This window comes from Populus euphratica, unplaced genomic scaffold, assembly GCF_000495115.2.
Source record: "Populus euphratica unplaced genomic scaffold, PopEup_1.0 scaffold99.1, whole genome shotgun sequence".
Lineage (NCBI taxonomy): Eukaryota > Viridiplantae > Streptophyta > Magnoliopsida > Malpighiales > Salicaceae > Populus > Populus euphratica.
Window position 1 is genome coordinate 1034686 of NW_011499902.1, and position 13333 is coordinate 1048018.

General features: G+C 30.5%; 1 protein-coding gene across 7 annotated transcripts in view; it reads right to left on the reverse strand.

Annotated features, from left to right (window-relative positions):
* Positions 1-5177: 5177 nt before the first annotated feature.
* LOC105133042 (DNA ligase 1) overlaps positions 5178-13333 on the reverse strand; it is a 13832-nt gene continuing 5676 nt past the window's right edge. For 2 of the 7 annotated variants that reach the window (XM_011036839.1, XM_011036836.1), the window contains exons 7-20: positions 12878-13000; positions 12543-12590; positions 12353-12450; positions 12185-12250; positions 12020-12100; positions 11365-11524; positions 11107-11214; positions 10660-10709; positions 7353-7387; positions 7171-7232; positions 6938-7099; positions 6750-6838; positions 6280-6379; positions 5178-5677 (exon numbers count right to left, since the gene is read on the reverse strand). In XM_011036839.1, coding sequence (XP_011035141.1) covers positions 5369-5677; positions 6280-6379; positions 6750-6838; positions 6938-7099; positions 7171-7232; positions 7353-7387; positions 10660-10709; positions 11107-11214; positions 11365-11524; positions 12020-12100; positions 12185-12250; positions 12353-12450; positions 12543-12590; positions 12878-13000 — 1491 coding nt within the window. In that variant the 3' untranslated portion in view covers positions 5178-5368. Of the gene's footprint in view, positions 5678-6279; positions 6380-6749; positions 6839-6937; positions 7100-7170; positions 7233-7352; positions 7388-10600; positions 10710-10739; positions 11029-11084; positions 11215-11364; positions 11525-12019; positions 12101-12184; positions 12251-12352; positions 12451-12542; positions 12591-12877; positions 13001-13333 lie in introns of those variants that run through there. The other 5 variants (XM_011036838.1, XM_011036840.1, XR_843701.1 and 2 more) reach the window with 5 other exon arrangements.

The following is a 13333-nucleotide window of genomic DNA, read 5'->3' on the forward strand; positions in this document are numbered from 1 at the left end:
AATAAAACGTCATTGATAACGTCAGAATTTAAATCAACTTTACCATAAAAGTTCTAGGAAATTGTCTCAACTTTCTAGGAAAAAAATATTGAGGTCATTTGGACTTCTAGAACTCATGATATGGGCTGAACACTGAACAGTGTTTAGACTGCAAGACAGATTCAGACTTATTCGTTGTTACTACACTTTGAACTTGAGAACAACCTTTCTAAAACTAGACCTCTACATAAAAGTTAGAGGTCTGTGTCTTACCTTTCCATCCATATAAAATAGACCTAAATCTGAGATATAATGAAAGAAAGAAAAATAAATAAACAAAATAAGAACATAAATAAGATAAAAGTTAACTAAGTAAATGAAAGGAAATAAAAGGCATAAGTAAGATATTAATGAAAGCAAAAAATAAGCATTACAAAAATACAAAAAGAGAGAGAAAAAGCATGATCTTGATCTAGAAATAAAGATGCCTAAATGTATGGCAAATGCCTCCTTTTATAGGCCAAAATTGAAAACTATTGATTTGATTATTAATTGATGAGTAGGTGGCTAACTCTTAACTTGGTGACAATCCTTATCTTTTATTGTTTGAATAAAACGTCATTGATAACGTCAGAATTTAAATCAACTTTACCATAAAAGTTCTAGGAAATTGTCTCAACTTTCTAGGAAAAAAATATTGAGGTCATTTGGACTTCTAGAACTCATGATATGGGCTGAACACTGAACAATGTTTAGACTGCAAGACAGGTTCAGACTTATTCGTTGTTACTACACTTTGAACTTGAGAACAACCTTTCTAAAACTAGACCTCTACATAAAAGTTAGAGGTCTGTGTCTTACCTTTTCATCCATATAAAATAGAGCTAAATCCGAGATCTACAGCTCCAGATATGACCTAATTACCGAATAGTGTTCCAGTTTGGACTGTACCAGCATCTCTTTTCTAAGTTTAACCATCTCTTTGTCTTTTCAATTTCAGTACTTAAACTCATCAATCAATCCTTTTATTTATGTGATAGGCCTGCATTTAAGATGAACATTTACCACAAATTAAAGGTATCTTATATTATTATAAAACACTCTTTAGTTAAGAAGTTATTGATACTTCAAGTGTAAAATAATGATATAAAACTTTGATAGAAATGCACTTTTAAGTACTAATCACCTTCAATGCCAAATTAGAGACTTTTTTGTGCACACGTCACTTGTTCATAGAGGAAACATTGAGATGAACTGAACGCCACCCCAAAATAGCAATTTTAGCCACTAGAATTAGCTGCATGCATCGTTCAAAGATGATAGAGCAGTTGACACGTGCGCAACGTATTTTTTTAAATACTTTTTAGTTATTAAAATACTAAATTACGTCACCTCAATTCATTGAACTTTTTAGTTATTAAAATACTAAATTACCTCACCTCAATTCATTGAAAAAAAAAAAGCTACACAATGAAGAAAATACCCTCTAACCAAAAGGTTAAAAAATTTAACTTTAAGGGCATTTACGTTTTTTTTTTAACTATGCATTTTAAATAAAAAATACAAAAAGGTCCCTCATTGGTAGTTAATTTTTTTTATTCAAGGTGTAAATAGGTTATTTTACTTTTTATATTTTATATGAAAATACAAAATTAACTCTCAATATGAGCTAATAATTTATTTCTTTTAATGGTATTGATGTAATTTTACTACACCACTAGAACATAAAATACTCATCACATCCCTAATCAATTTAAAAATACCAAAATAGCCCAATTGCATAGATGATTTTACCCTTACTATTAGCCTATTAATTTCTTTAGAAGGGCAAGAAGGTGAAAATACTATTGTCATTCATGGTGCAATGTGTTTAGTGAACAATGTTTTCACCTTCTCTTTTAGTTTCTTTTTAAATCAACATTGTGCAATTTCATGTCCAAAATAATATCTTATTTATTAATGTTTCATTTATTTTATTATATTAAATATTTCTTTCTTTGTTTATTCATATCAAACTCTTAATTTTGATTTCTAGTTGTCTTTGGTCAAGCAAATGAAAGATAAAGAATGTTTTCTCTTTTCATGTTCACCTCTTCCTTCTCCTCCTTCTTCTATTTTTCTTTATATGATAGGAAATTAATATATATATATATATATATATATATATATATATATATATATTTGGTCTAATAGTATACAAATCTTGGTTCTCCCGCTTTGTTATAGGGTCAGACTTTTTTGTTATATAAAAAATAATGTTTAGATATTGAAATGAGATTTAAAAATGATATAAAACTAGTTAAGTGTTGTGCCGTGAATGATTCAAAAATCGGCAACAATGAATCTGACGAAAATGGATGAAGGATGGGTCTGGTTGTATTGTCTTTCTTTTGGTGTTAGGCTAGATTATAGTATTTTTAAGGTAAATAAAAATGGAGGATAAACTAGAGTGATACTTTGATAAGTCGATCTGGACGCCACAAAGATCAATCTAGGATTTTGACGCCACACTCTTTGTGATTGAAGAGTGATAAGTCAGGTAGGGTTCTTCACAAATCAATTTGGAAGAATAACTCTTAATTCTCGGAATTAAGTTCAAATATTGGCCAAAAGTTGTTTATTACATATTCTGATGCCATATTTATAATGGAACATCCCTCCACACTTAGGAAAATTCAACATGACAGAAATCAAGCCCAAAACTTGGACTTTGACAAAGTAACCAGACAAATTACACTAGCACACATTTTCTGACTTTAATTGAAACATAAACAGACCGAATTTAAAATGGCTATAACTTCTTGCACAAAAGTCCAATGCAATCATGGTTGGACAATCTGGAAAGATCACGTTCTGAACTTGAAATCCACCTAGATTAGTCTTGTTTTCACATGCAATGGATGACTTCAAATTCGGGTTCAAATTTATCTACTGTTCTGACGTAAACAGCATCAATTTCTTAACTTATTTGCATTATCAACCCAAATTCAAGTAGTCCAGCATCAAAAGAACCATTAAGGGCTCTTCCCATCTTTAAGCTCCAATTGTAGGCAAATAAGCACCCTTGAACCAATTTGAAACTGATTGCCAAATTTTAACTCCGACGCAGCTTCAATCATTCCAATCTGACTCGTCAAGGTCCTTTGTAGTTGTTTCGCTCTCGCTCTTGTCATTGGACCATCTGAATCCTCTTGCATATTTGATTTACCTTTACGAGATGGATTATCATTCCCATGATGCACATCATTAAGAAAAATTTATAACAACGCTGATTAGAGTTAAGTTAACACGGAATAACAAATGTTTAATATTATTATCACTATAATTATCGTTGTCGTCATTATTATTATTATAGTTTTATTTTAATTACTATTTTTATTTCTATTATCATCATCATCATAACTAACATTACTATTAATGTTATTATTAATATCATCATCATCATCATCATTAATATTAATATTACTATAATAATAATAATAATAATAATAATAATAATAATAATTATTATTATTATTATTAAATGAGTGGTGATGATGATGATCATGATAGCAATGTAGTAATTATTATTGTTATTGTTGTTGTTATTGTCAATAATACTATTATTTTTATTTTCACTACCACTATTATTGTTATTTTTATTATCACAATTATTGTTGTTGTTGTTGAAAAAATAAAAATCATGAACTTAATTTGAACAACATAATTGAAAACTATAAAAATTTTGATAAAAAAACCAGGGAAAATACTAAGAAATCAAAAGAAGATGGATCATACTAAAATCACTATTATTATCATTGAAAAAATCAAATTCATAAACTTAATTTGAAGAATAAAATTGAAAGCCATAAATTTTTTATCAAAAGAGCAAAGGGGCAAAAATACAAAATTAAAAGTAGAAGGATTGGATAAAAAATCATTATATATACAAATTAGAAACCAAGGGTTAAATTGAAATCACATAAAATTTTAACAAAATGAAAAATAATAAAAATATACAAATCAAAACTAAAAACACCGAATGTGAAATATTAATAACACTAAAGACCATAATCTATTTATTAGGGTAGGTGAGAGAAATGAAGGGAAAAAAAGATCATTAGTGATAAACCAATAATATTTGGACCACATGTACTGCTTAGGGTAGAATAAAAAACGATATGAAATCAGATTATACAGGGGAATTCTATTTTTGACCATTGAAAAACACCACACACACCACCCAAAGATATGACATCTCCTTTTGGTCGGAGTGCGCACAATACTCGTCGATATTTTTTTAACTAAAAATATTTTTTTAATAGTAAATTGTTACACTACCTTCATGCAAACCAACGATTAATTAAAAAACTAGAAAAACTAGAGTCAAAAGTCTCTAATACCCCTTATCTCAATGCATTAAATTTCTTATATACAAGGGTATTTTTGTAATTCAATTCTATATAAAAAACTAAAAATTCCAATATACCCCTACCCCATGCAATTGCTTTTTTACTTTAAAACATATTTTTGTTATTTTACTGTTTATAAAAATATTGCACAATAAAAAATACCCTTACACAAATTAATAATAATGAATCATCCATGTAAAAATACAAAAACATCCCTCAATCAAAGGCATGCAATATATTTATTTTTTGCTGAGGCTATGGATGTCATTCCACTATTGTAGTGAATAGCAAATCAAGTCCATAACCGCAGTGAATTCTCCATTCATTTTTGTAAATTTGTTATTTTGATAAATTTACAACTAATATCATCTATATTATTTATGAATAATGATATATTGAACTGACCAAATCCTATCTGTAATCATGTTCTTGTGGATATTACTCGGTAAGAAATATACAGAAAACAAGTAATTAACAAAAATCTCACATATTTCATCAACTGTAAATACAATAAGTAGCTTATTCTTTAGCTCACAATGAATCTCCACCAAACATGTCGATGCTCCAGTTTGCAAGTTGGCTATACTTCTTTATTTTCAAGAAAAAGAGTTACAATGGAGGATTAATTTTCTTTTCTTTTTTAATGCTCCAGTTTGCAAGTTGGCTATACTTATTTATCAATGGAGGATTAATTTTCTTTTCTTTTTAAATTTTCAATGATTATTGAAATTGGAAATCAATTAGTTTCTATAACTTGCAAGATATTAAAATCACAAGGATGTAAGTTTTAAATACAAAAACAATCTGTCAATTGATAGTAATTCAAAAATTGTCTAAGCATCATGTTTGTTCATCACAAGGCTATGCAACAGCCAAAAGAGGCTACAAAACATGGCAACAGGCCATCTTATAAACAAGAAATTGGAATAGCCTTTTAACACATCGCCTCAAACAAACTTTGGCAACAAGGGCTTATGTAGAGATTGCTGGGATAATAATCATCTTTCAGCTGTCACGTCCATCTTCCTTGTTTGAGAATTAAACATTTCAGCTATATCTGCTGCTGTGCTACATTCCTCTGGATTTCTATCCGATATGGAGTGAATAAATCTTGGAAATCTGATTGAGATGCCACGAGATTGATGAACTAAACCAACAGCAGCCTGGTGAACGGGTGAAATTGTAAAGTCAGCACCTCTTATTTCCCAAACAACTTCTGGAGAGAACCACATATCCGGCGCCTCCAGAGTTCGATAGTATGGTGGCTTTTTGGCCAAGATCCTATCTCCAGAGAAGAATTCTTTCATCTGCAACTCGGTTATTACCTTGGAGGATTAGAATGATAGACTCCAGAAAGTAAGGCAAATCAGTCTCGAAAACCAGCAATCCAAGATCAGGACTCCTAATCGATAAGCAAGTAATGCTTTCTTATTTTTTTCACATATTTTACATGTGCATGAATTGCATTCTTTACTTATTGACTTTTTTTTTTTGTGAGAAATAAGAATTGCACTCTAAAGGTTCACCTGTTGAGTAACTGATCCAAAAATCTACATTACAGGTAGTAAGTATCAGAGAATCTCCTAACAGCACAACTAGCTGAATTGACTATCTATGTAAATAGCAGTGCTCTCCTTGTAGAAACCTAGATGGCTAACTAAAATATGCACAGCGCCACCAACCTTCTCTAGTTCTTCATGTAATTCTCAGGAAGTTCATAATAAAATACTTGGGAAGAAAGTATGTTTACGTCAATTTGCCCAAGATTTGTTTAAGATCAGAAGGTACTTCCCCTTAATGTTAAAAATTAAGAGTCTTCTAATGACAATTCTGTTTAAATCCACCATACCCTTGATAGCATGCCCATATGCATAGACTTGTCTGCATGAGAATCATTAAATCCATTTACCTCTATATAAAAAGCATCTGAGAACCCAGACATGACACGGCACACACTTTGGAATTCCTCAGTCTCAGGGTTGTAACATGCCATGAGGAATGGACTATACCTGCAACATAATAAAAGTCAGATAATCAAGGGTAGCAACATCACTTTAACATGCCATGGATACACCCACAAAATACTTGGAAAGTGCATGGAATAGAAAATAACATAACAGCACATTCAAACTTTTCTTTCCTTTTTCTTCTTTCAGTTTCTTTTTCCTGAAACTACATTCTTTGAACTTGAGTACTGTAGTACAGACCCCGATCTCCAACTTGTTCAAAATAATTTCATTGCGGTTTATCAATAACAGCAAAATAAATTTAATTCTTGTGTATTTATATCATAGCAAACATAAAGTAGAAGAAAATATCACACAAGAATCTTCCAGGAAACCCTGTTATGAAACGGGAGGAAAAAGAAAAGGTTACTACCATCCTGCTTTTCTCCCATTTCCATGCCAAGCACCAATCGGGACTAAATCAAGAGAATCATTGAGTCCTTCAACATAATCCTTCTTGACCTGCAAAAGAAACATCAGTTCAACCAGTAACTAATCATCCTTATATTTTTATGTAGTAAGATAACAAAAAAAAAAAAAAAACACAATAAAACATCAAACCTTTAACCATGCATCAGTCCGTTTTGATGGACAGTATCCAGCATCCATATCTAGAGATTTCACCATAATCCCTTCACACGAGGACTGCAAAGCATCTTCAAGGAAAGATTTCATCTTGGTCAAAGTTGAATCATTGGTCAAACAAGCATCCTGTGCTTCAACCTACAAAGCATAGAGCCACTTAAAATACTGAAAAGAACTGATTATGTGAACTGGTAAATTACAGCCGTTACCGTCATCTCCTTCGCATATTCAAAACAACCTAATCTCTCATCACAAAACAAGTCTTTCAAGTCTGTGTTATTACAGAAGAGGGTTAGAGTTGAAACACGCAACACTTAAAGGGAAAAGAAGTTATTATCCAGTTAAATAAAAGAAAAGAATACATCTTCAAAGAACCAGGAAAAATGCATACATCGTCGCCTTTGGCGGAGAGGAAGCTCCAACAGCCTGCAACAGAAGATTAACCAGTTTAAATAGCAATCAACTTCTGGAAAGAGTGAAATTTAGCCCACCTAATCCGTGTGGCTTGATTGATTCTTAACAGTTGGGAACCACACTCAATGAAAGCACTTTCATAACTGATTCGGTATCTTAAAAACTGGAATAGAAAGCTCCAAACCTTGTAGTCAGATCAGGAGTGATAATGATCTAATTATTTAATTTTGAGATATCAACAAAATTTCATCTTCTGATGGAATCTAGACTCTTCTTAGATTAATGATTTTGAGAACAAATATTACATGTAAAAGTCCATATCTACTAGTTTATCTGATTGCCTTTGATAATTATCCTCTCCCTATAGCACAGACAATGGAATCTCAACTCAATGAAGCCTTAATCTCAAGTTAATTAGAGCTAGCGACATGACACAACTACCATAGTAAACTGCTAGATTTGTGGCACATGCTTTACCGCGGGTTGGTTTTTTTTTTTTGTAAGAAAAAAATTCTAAGAAAAAAAATCCGAGACACAAGTTACCATATCAATTGATAATTTAAATAATATAAATTAAAAAATATATTACAAAAATAAGGTAAATAAACCTATATGATCCCATCCAGAGTTCGAAAAACTCAATGTTTAAAGATGAAATTGAAACTTTTTAAAAAAAAACAAGAAAAAAAACTCAATTAAACTAAGTTAACTAACAAACTCCATTTCAATGGATATAGGATTAAGATAACCTAATAGAAATAAAAACATAAGAAAAGGACTGCTTGAAAGGAAAGATAAAAAAAAATAAGATCAATTTTCAATACATAAATATTAAAAGATAAAATTAAAATAAATAAATTTAAAAAAAAACAAAATCAACCTGGATTAACCTTTAAAACAGTGACTTTGGTCATAAATCTAAGACCAACCATATGCAAAACTCCATATAGACAGTAAAAGAATGGTAAGAAAACATTAGCTTAAAAAAAGAAACAACTAAGCAATCATCTTAAACTTGGTCAATATTTAAAACTCGCAACCCATGATTTCATGGATCCAAGTTGAATCAAGAATTTAATTCCTAACCAATTTAATTTTAAAGAATGAAATCGTTAAAAAAATCAATTTTAAAACTTGCAAAAAAATAAAAGCAACAAAAAGCATGGGTATTAAATTCAATAGTAAAAAAACCCATGGATGATAAAATTGTAAAAAACAAATCTAAGAAATGATCCCAAAAAAAAAATAGCAATAAAAAAAATAGAAACTTCATTCAAAAGATAAAACATTTATAATTTTATGATGCAAAAGTGTTTTTAATTTTTTTTTTAAACGTTACTTAAGGCATAAACATGACTGAGAAAAAAACATTGATATATGGACAAACCTAAAAAGAAAGAAAACAACAAAAAATGCACGGTTAAAAAATCATATGGAAGGCAGATAAACAAAAAAATAAAAAAATATAATCACTAATGATATAAATATTAAATGATAAAACTGAAAAAAAAAATCATAACCTTTAAAAAACAAAGAAGAAAACCCATAAAAACTCGAGCGAACTTTCTAAACACACAAAAATCTCAAACTTACAACCTATTAAATCTTAGACCCGGCCTAAATCAAAAAACTCAATTCTTAATCAATTTACTATTGATTAGCCAAAATAAATCCAATAAAAAGCAACAATTAAAAAAACACCAAGAAAACCCGGGTCATTTTTAAAATCATTGAAAAATCCTAGAAAAATAGAAAAAGAATTCTAACCTTATAAATTGTTGTAAAAATATTATTCCAAATATTAAAGGAATGGATTTGGAAAAAAATTAAAGAATTAAAAAAAAAAAAAAGAGAATAGAAAACAAAAACTTGTCATTTTCAAGACCAACAACAAATTCAATAGAAAGCAAGTTAACTAAAATAACCTGATTTTCAATTGAAATTTGTAAAGGTAATTCAATTGAAAAAACATTGAACGATGAAATAGTAAAAAATATTAGCTTAGACAAAGGGAAAAACAAAAAATAAGAAGCCAAGTAAAACATCACAAACCTGGTCAAATCTCAAATCTTAAAAACTTGTAATACGTGAAACCCTAGATCCAAGTCCAAGACAAAGGGAAAAACAAAAAATAAGAAGCAGTAAAACATCACAAATCTTAAAAACTTGTAATACATGAAACCCTAGATCCAAGTGCGAGAAAAAAATTTATTATGGAACAATTTTAAAAAGTTTCCAAAGAAAAATAATTGACAATCAAATGAATAGGGATTAAATTTGACAGGGAAAAAATACAAGGAGGGTGAAATTGTAAAATAAAATCACTTTAACAATGATTTCAAATAAAAAATTGTAAAAGAAAAAAAAATCAAAATAATAGGGATTAAATTTAATTAGAAAAAAAAACAAAAAAGGTTGAAATCATAAAATAAAATCATTTTATAAAATGATTCAAAAAAAATAATAAAGATCAAATTTGAAAGAAAAAAATTTAAAAGGTATGAAATTAAAAAGGCATACCAATTTTATAAATTATTCAAGATAAAAAAAATCATAATAAAAAATGGAACAAATCTAAAAAATCAACAAATTTAAAAGTTGTTCTTGAATATTTCAGGGGTTGACACGAGAATCTAGGCTGGAAGAGAAGGATGGGGGAGGGGGAATAAATGGCCATCAACGCCAAACCTGCGGGGTCATCCACAACACGCGCAAACAATTTTTTTTAATTATATTTAATAAATGTAATTTACAACAATGCTCATGAATACCTGTGGAATTTACAATAAAAACAATGTCAAATGATAAAAACCCTTAAATGAGAGTTTTGTTAGTTTTGTCTTTAAAAACATCAAAATAATTACACTATTCTAAAAAAATTTAAAATACAAAAAAGTCCTTAGGTAGTAAGCATTAGATTATTTTATTCCAGGGTTTAATTCATAATTTTACTGTAAAAAAACAAAATAATCAATCTAACATCATAGAATTTGCAAAAGACAATTGTGTCATGGTGAAAAAACCATCTTGCCCCCATGTTTAGTTCAAAGTGTTAATAAACAAGGGGAAATTTAGTAATTACATTATTATAATGAATAGTTTTTTGTGCTCGGGTTATAGTAACATCCCTTTAGTCCTTTATTTTTTTTAATTTAAGTAACCAAACAGATTAGCACAGCTGCATAACCACAAATAATCTCAAATCCAATTCACACAAAATTTTACCTGGTAGCTTCGTAATTAACACATGTAAAGAAATTCCAAGAGAAGGTTCAAGAAATTACTGTTCTCCATTAGCAAACATGATATCAAAGACAAACACGCATATATCAACCTGCGTGTAGTGGAAACATAAGAGAGAATACAAAACCAGATTAGTTGCCATCACTGAAAATGAAATTAGACCATATCACAACAGCAAGACAAAGGAAAATGATGTTACACAAAGTCAGATATTAGGCAATTAAACCCAACACTTAGCTATGCACCCATTCTCTTCTTGCTTTCTCAGCCCGCCAGGCACACTAATTATTCATTCACCAGCATCAGGCTTAAACAAACATTTTCCATCACTTTAAGAAGACATTAAGCTTATTCCCACACCCAGAAACACTCTAAACACCTAGTGGCTAGCACAACGCATACTAGTTACCAATTTATAACTGGTCTCAAGGATTACATCATCACGCATATAATGCAGTGGATACATTATAATTGACAATAGATCAAACCTTTATCTTATTCACAGCAATGGAAGAATCTTTGCTCCCTCTCTCCCTTGAAGATAGCTCTTGAAAGGACATGAGCTTGCAGCCATTCTTTCTATCAACTGCAACTACCTGATCCAAAAGATACTGCTAGTTTTATACACAACTGGATCTTGTCCAGTTCAGGAACAATAATTTACTAATGTAATGTAAGCTGCAGCATAACAATTAAATAAAATCCACAAAAAGAACTAAAAAACTTTCCACTGTAAAATATATAACCTCTGCATCCACTATAAAAGTCACTGCAGCAGGTTTACAAGATTCCTCAATTATCTTGATCAAATCAGGAAACCTAGAAGTTGTTTCATCCCCATTTCGTGAATAGATACGTACAGTGCCATTTGGCATTTTGTGAATTTGGGCACGCTGACCATCGTATCTGAAATTATACATACAGAAACAAGTTCTATGAGGAATCCTCCATTAATCTAAGAAAAAAAAACCCAAATAGGATATCAAATAATGTGCGTAACATGTTTTCCCAACTCAATCAATGAAAGACAGCAATTAAACTGTGATTCTTAGAAGAAGAGCTCCACAATGCTGAGTGCATAAAAATGTCTGGTAAAAAGCTTATCTTGATGGCAACAACTAAAAAACATACTAAAAAGACAGGAGATTCAAGTAAAAAAGGTACAGTTTCTAATGGTGACTTCTCATAAATCAAAGAGCTGCAGGAACAAATATGACCACAATTTTCAAGTTCAAGCTGCAATTTAAAACCATATTGCTAGGAACAATGACATTTGTAGTTATTATGGCATTGAATGATGTTCTGGAGATTGATCAGCTACATGTATCATCTTTGCTTACATCAAGGCTCTTTCATTTCTATGAAGGCTTTACAAATGCTACTGTTCTCCTAAAGTAATACCCGGAATCTCCACTGTCGTAAGCATAAAGTGCTAGTACGCACTTTGATGTGACTACTAGGTTTTCTTCACAAACACAGTACCTACCATCATCAAAAGGGAAAAGCACGTAGAAAGAAATGGAAAAAATCTTAAAAAAAGAGTGTCATGAAAAGAGGAGCACGCACTTGTATTCACATGTAAAAGCTTTATTTTCAAAGAGCTTCAGTACTTGAGCAACTCCATTTGTAATTCTATCATCCAAAAGCACACAATGAGTCAAGGAATTAGTACCGTATATTTAATGAGGAGTATGAACAAATAATAAGCTTTAAGCGATTTAAATAAATCTGTACTTTGCAAGCATTGGTTTAAGAGGTATCCCAGCAACCATTGATAAAGTTGACGATGAAAATCCAACGCCTTCATTTATGAGTGAAGGAACAACCAAATCCTGTTAGAACATCTGGCATGATATATCAGAAGAACACGTTCAAAACATCAAAAGAATAAGGAAAATGACTGAGTCAAATTCAAGCAACTTACCAGAGTAGGAAGGATGTTATAAGCTTCAACCACTGCTGTGGAAATGTACTAAAAGTAACAGAAATATTGGATTAACAATTTAAATACAGAACACCAACATCAATGAGTATAGAAAAGTAAGTCGAACTTTTCATAGAAAGTGGACTAAAGTTCATTTAGCATCAAGGTACATGAGTGGTCAGAAATCACTCAACCTACCATTTACTGCATAAAAATAGTACGTTACTTTAATATAATACAGCTAAATCAAGTAAAGCAAATGGGGAAAAAAGAAAAAAAAGAAAAGAAAAATGTTGTTATCAAGCATCAGGGTATATAAAAATTAGAAACCAAACCTGAAGTCTCTCCTTCACATTCTCAGCTTTACATTCATCAGAAGAAAAGGAATTCAAAGCAACAGCTTGAGCTAAAGCAGGTAGGATAGTTCTCATCATTGCTCCAATCCGTAAATTCCTTACCTGTTCATATAGCAAGAAAAATAAAAAAACTACACCACAGCAGATTTTTAAAAATTATTTCAATGTTTGGCTTTCATATCTCTATGAATTTAGAATAAAAGACAAATGGGCTATATATGTATTAAGGTGCCTGATCACAAGCAGCTAAACAACAAAGCTGCAAATTTTTTCTTATCATTCTCTTTTTATTTAAGTTGATGAATTGCTGATAGTTTTCAACAGACTTCCATCTTTTCTTTACATAAATGGAAACTTTTTTCTGCATGTCAGCTATTAATAACCCATATCCCAGGTAGAGTAAGACTCCCAAGGGGGGGGGGGGGTGGGGATGGG